Genomic DNA, 6,000 nt, shown 5'->3' with positions numbered 1-6,000 from the left:
GAAAGAGTTATATAAAAGGGAGCATTTGTACTAGAGCATTAAAAAAATTACTGAACACTTATACATTGGCCAAATTCTTAAGAAATAATCTCATTGTCATCTGATCATATAATTTTAAAGTTGATGCTTTCATTATCTCTGTTTTACAGATGGGGCAATTGAGGTTCTAAGAATCTAAGAGAATATCTAATTTATCCAAGGTCACGGAAGTGGAAAATTTTGGAGCTGGGCTGTTTCACTCCAAAGCCTGTGCTACTAACCATTTTATGATGAATAGGATTTTGATAGGCAGAAATGAAACTGGGAAGATGAATTGATTTCAACAGACCAGAAAGCTGGCAATTTCAAATTCCTTACTTGATGTTCTTACAAGTTAGGATTTTTGCAAGGGGTGGTGGAAGTTGGATCATATACTGAAGACCAGTCATGGATTTTTCTCTGAAGTGAAGAATGGACTATATTGGGGGAGACCAGATTTGCTTTGCAAGTATTGCTGGTCTTAGGGTAGAGGACAAAGATGGAGGCTGAAAGACTTCTTAAGAGGCCACTGTAGTTGACTGGATGGGAGGCAACAAAGGCCAGGACAGAAGGGGAGAAGGGAAAGACCTTTCGAGCTCTTAGTACCCTCAGGGGAGGCCCCTTTTCTATCGGGATTTCTTTCATGTCTTACCAGAATGGAGGGGACCGAAAAATCACTTGCCACTTTCTACCATTCCTAAGCAATCTTTTTCTTTCTTTCTTTCTTCCTTTTTTTTTTTTGAGAGATTTTTGTTGTAGGGCATATGTGCTCACTGGAGAGAGAGAGATAAGATGAGAAATCTCCCCCTGGGGGATGGCCATGACACAATCCCATCCCCGACCCAGCTGCTTGAAACTCATGCCATGTGTGTGTGTGTGTATGTGTGTGTGTGTGTATGTGTGTGTGTGTGTATGTGTGTGTGTGTGTATGTGTGTGTGTGTGTGCGTGTGCTCAAAATCCTAAGAGGAGAATGGAGAAGGGAATGAGGCATGGCCATCCCCCTGGGGGGTGATTTCTTGCTTTCTGTCTCTCTGTCAAGCGCATGTGCCCTATAGCAAAAACCTCTCAAAAAAATAAAAAATCCACACTCTTGGTGAGCCTGTCAATTAGCATGTCTCCCCTGCCCTCATTATCAAATGATAAATGTGATCCAAATGGAGGTCAATGGAGTCTCTTTCTTAGAGGTCTGAATCAGGTGAGGGGCACAAAGAATGATGATGTCTGGAAGTCGCCCACTCCAATGATGTCCCGAAGACAGGGTCTAGTGATTATTGTTTCTTACATTATCAAAGACAACTTAATTTTTGTCTAACTGTAGACCTCAGTCTTCAGGTGCCACTCTGTTTCACTCACATTCTTTAAATTTACTTGTCCTTGAGGGTTTTTTTAGCCAGGGTTAGTTTCTGTTGCTTGCAACTGAAGAGATCTATCTAATCAATATGTATTTGTGGGTAGTATTCTTAACAAAAGGGCGACTAAGCTAGAAAAGGATATAGGAGAGAAGTCTGCACAGATTGCATGCCTTATAATCCTTAGTATCATACCAAGTTCACACTTCATGTGTGTTTGTGTGTATGCTGATACACACACATATAAGTTATATAGTGTGAAAATAATATCCCCCATCCCAACTACAATTCATTGTTGAGCACATTTATATGGGTCAGTTTCACTGACTAAGAAAATAGCTTCTGTCTCTTTTTTGTACTATTTGCCTTTGAACCATGTTATGTTTCAATACAGTGACTGGTGGTTCTTCACCTTTCTGCATTCTCTATTTCAACCTAGTGACACAGAGCTGGGTATATGATGTTAGTGCCTCAGAGAGTGATGCAAAATAAACATAGTAGGGATCAGATCTCTGGCTCAGGATTTCAGCTGTGATATTTTAGAACTGACCTTGATTTCTGCCCTGAGTTCAGCCAGCTGCATCTCTGCCATCTGACTGGCTAGATCAGTAAGTCTCTTCAGCTCTTCTGCTTTCTTCTGACGAGCAGTCAGGATTTCCACTGCCAAGTAAGGAGGAATAATGTGTTAGGGCCAGAGATTCAACCATATTAAATGACCTAATTTCTTGGAATCAGTTCTCCCTCCACAAACTGATTACTTTGTTGGACTATGATTATGCTTTCTGAGTTGGTCACCGAGGTGGGTTCATTCTTGGTGCCCATTACCAACAACCCATTTCCTTATGTCTTTATCTACCAGTTCCCAAGCCAAACGTAGTCCCTTTTGATTCACTGCACAACTCACACTCTTCTTCATTTTCTCTAGCGGCATCTGATTTCACTTACTTGGAGTTTGTGAGTTATTCAGAACAACTCTCTCTCAGAAAAAGATACTTATTCAAATTCTATTTGAAAAATATTACAAAGATAGGGAGTCCATTAAGCAAAAACCATTCTGTAATGTGCTGTACTATTAAGTTCTAGAAGCATCAGCCTTCTGAACTTTAACGCATACTCATTTAGGGCAACTAGCTGTGTTATTAGAATTTGATGTAACAGTTTTACTTTATTAGCTTTTTTTGTGAGCTGAAAAATGCCTGTTTTTGGTGCTCTGCAGATAAGTTTCCATTTTGCAAAGAGAGAAAAGTTCCAGACAAAAGTGTCTTATGTCTTTGTTATAAGTGTTCCCAGTGGAAAAATTTCAAGGGTGAGTCAAGCCAGCTTGAACTGGATTTGTGTGCACTCTCTAGAATCTGCACATGTATGGAAGACACCAGGGAGTTCTTTGGCTCTACATTTTCACACATCTGTCAGATAAGCTAAAGATTCAAGTAGATGTAGTAGCCCACAGGCTAATGTGTGTGCACATGCATGTGTTTCCCAAGAGATTATGGCACTCAGAAGCAATGAGTATAAATATATAGTGTGAGATTTAAATATTAAGTTTGATCTTTCAATAGACAGATTTGATTCTCGAATTCAAGTCGTATAAGAGTTGTCTCCACTTCTTTGGACAAGCATTTTGATGATAAGAAAAGAGCTCATCTAGGGCTATAGGCATGTCGAACCCACATTCCACTCATGGCTAAACATGCATGATCTGCTTTAACACATGAGACTCACAACATGCATACAGAGCCAAACAATCTGATTTCTAATTTTGAGAATTCTTAATACATGCAATGTCAAAAATTGTCACCTTAGAAACCCACAAAGAAGTACCAAATAAACCAAGAGTTAAGATTCTTTGCAAGTCATAAATCATTCAGGTAGATAGGGGGACATTATATTTGTATGCTATATCAATGTTGAAATGTCAATAAAATAACTAATCTATGACTCATAAAGCCTAAACATCTGCCAACTGATTAGGCTTTGGTAATTTACCTGGGGATCCACCTGTCTGTCCCCAATTTATAATACCACATAGCTGAACAGACTGATCTGTGCTTCATGGTCCATCCAAATACAGAAGTGAAACACCCAGGATGGGAATGAGAGGGTCTGCACCTGTACATAGACAATGTATTATCTGAATCATGTCTCCAGATACCCAGTTGGACCAGAGGTCACGAAAATGTGACCTGCTATTACTTTTACAGATTAATTGCCCACCTTTAGAAATTAGGATATTCCATTTCAAAGTTGGGTTTCTCTTAAAATACTGGAATTTCTAGCTACTCTTGGCCAGTATTCCCACATGGCAACAACTGGCTAAAGCTGAGGAGGACCGCCGTTTTTAGGTGGACCACAGTGTTCAGTGGGTCATAGTCCCATGCACCACCTGGCACATTAATATTACCTGCTTGGCCCCTGTAAGCATCTCCAATCATCTGTGGGCCCACCTAGTACCTGGTACACAGTGAGTACCCAGTACGCTTGCTCAATGAAGGATTCAGTGAATGAATGAATGAATCTACTATGCGAAAGAAATGTAAGTTCTTTTTATTATTTTTAATTTTTTTGCCATAGGGCCCATGCGTTTGCCAGAGAGAGAGACAGAGAAACAGTGAGAGGGAAAGTGAAAAATCACCACAGTGTATGTGTAGGGGTGGTCACATCGCGATTACTTTTCCCCATTCTCCTCCTGGGATCTTGGACACACACATACATATGTGCCCAGTGTGATTCTCAAGCCACCAGGTCCGGGACTTGAACCGCAGTCAGCAATGTGGGAGTCCAGCACCGTAACCACCATGCCAACCTGCGGGCCCTAGAAGTTTCTTTTCTACAGAGGGCACTTAAGATGTCTAGGACCTGTACTTTTGATTGGTTATGTGTTTATTTGTTTGCCACTATAATTCAACAAATGGATGGGACTAACGCCTGGAAAAACAATTCTGGAGTTGGGTGATGAACTTGGCATTCATATCAAACAGAAAATCTTATAGAAATAGATATAAGTGGACCCTAAAATAGTAATGCAGGTGCAAGATCACCAATAAATTCAAGTTTATACTCATGCGAATGTGCACGGAAATGAATCCCTTTGCATCGGCAAGTGTTGGGATGCATTTTACATATCGTCTCATTAACATTTAAAGGCCTTTCGTGATGAAAAATGCCTTAAAACTTGAGATCTAAGGCCAGTATTCTCTGGGGGATGAACATTTTCACCTCAAAAACATCAATCACAGAAACAAAAAGCAAAAACAAAAACAGATCAGATCTTAAGATTCATTGATCCTATAATATAAAATAGATGAATAAGTATGGTTTGAAAGCATCATCTTTTCAGAAATCTGTAGAGGGAGAGTGTTCCATACAGCAAAGATTTTCCCTGCATTGAGGTCTTAATTAATATTACTTATGACTTTTTTTTAAAGAATTATTTTATTTATTTACTTATTTTTAAAATTTTGACCAGAGAGGGTCAAAGTGAGAGAGAGAGAAAGAGAGAGAGAGAGAGAGAGAGAGAGAGAGAGAGAGAGAGAGAAAGAGAGGGAGAGAGAGAGAAAGGGAGAGAGAGAGAAAGGAAGAGAGAGAAAATGAGAAACCAAGCTACCAGGTCCAGGACTCAAACTATGGTCAGCCATATGGGAGTCCAGCGCCCTTAACCATCATGCCACCTGCTGGCTCCTACTTACGTCTTTTATAAACAATGCTAAAATTCATTTTCTCAATAGGATTTATAAATTCCTTCAGGTTACTAGAAAACATTGAAAACTTGCTCATATTATTCGAACCATGGAAAATCTTATGGCTTCTCAAACAATATTCTTTAGCAGAAAGGGTTCTCAAAATTTGGGGGCCCAGGAGTTAGTATAGAAGTGGGTCTTTAAGCACAAATATTCTTTGCAATCTTTACATTAAAATTGTTGTGAATTTTAAAATTCTACTTCCTAACATACCTGTGTTCTTGTTAACACAAAGTAATGTTTTCCTCTCGTATCTCTAGTAAACTTGACACTCCAAGAACATGTCTATTCAGGCTTTCAATTCCCTGGGAATGTAGATTTAGTCTGAGACCCTAGCACTAAAATGAAATAACTGTGGACCAGCAGGTGGCATGGTAGTTAAGGTGTTGGACTCCCACATGGTCAGCCATATTTCGAGTTCCAGATCTAGTGGTTTGAGAATCAACTGGCGTGTGCGCATGGCATGTCCAAAATCCCAGGAGGAGAATGGAGAAGAAGGAACTGTGATGTGGCCTCCCCCAAGGGGTGATTTCTCATCTTTCCTCTCTCTGTCTCTCTATCCTCTGGTGAGCATACACACCCTTTGGTAAAAACCTAAAAAAAAAAGGAGAAAAAAATGAAATAATTGTGCACATTTTGTAGGGTTATTGGGTAATAAATGGAATAATATATGTATATGAACTATTTAGTATAACATACTAAAAATGTTAGTTATAAATATTGTTAGTAAAGCTAGACATATTTACCTAGAACATACAATTGGCCTTCTACATCCACAGGTTGCATATCCTGTATTCAACTAACTGTTGGATGTAGCCAGACCACACCTGGACACAGCCAGGCCACATCAACTCCGATGAAATCGGGGGAGGGGTGACTCCCTAAAAGGGAGACA

General features: G+C 39.6%; 1 protein-coding gene across 4 annotated transcripts in view; it reads right to left on the bottom strand.

Moving 5' to 3' along the window:
* SPATS2L (spermatogenesis associated serine rich 2 like) overlaps positions 1–6,000 on the bottom strand; it is a 226,670-nt gene that overhangs the window by 9,939 nt on the left and 210,731 nt on the right. For all 4 annotated transcript variants that reach the window (XM_006152991.3, XM_014589532.2, XM_014589531.2 and 1 more), the window contains one exon: positions 1,919–2,028. In XM_006152991.3, coding sequence (XP_006153053.1) covers positions 1,919–2,028 — 110 coding nt within the window. The remainder of the gene's footprint in view (positions 1–1,918; positions 2,029–6,000) is intronic.

The sequence above is a fragment of the Tupaia chinensis genome, unplaced genomic scaffold (genome assembly GCF_000334495.1).
Source record: "Tupaia chinensis unplaced genomic scaffold, TupChi_1.0 Scaffold000361_2, whole genome shotgun sequence".
Classification (NCBI taxonomy): domain Eukaryota; kingdom Metazoa; phylum Chordata; class Mammalia; order Scandentia; family Tupaiidae; genus Tupaia; species Tupaia belangeri.
This window is presented reverse-complemented; position numbering and strand designations above follow the sequence as displayed.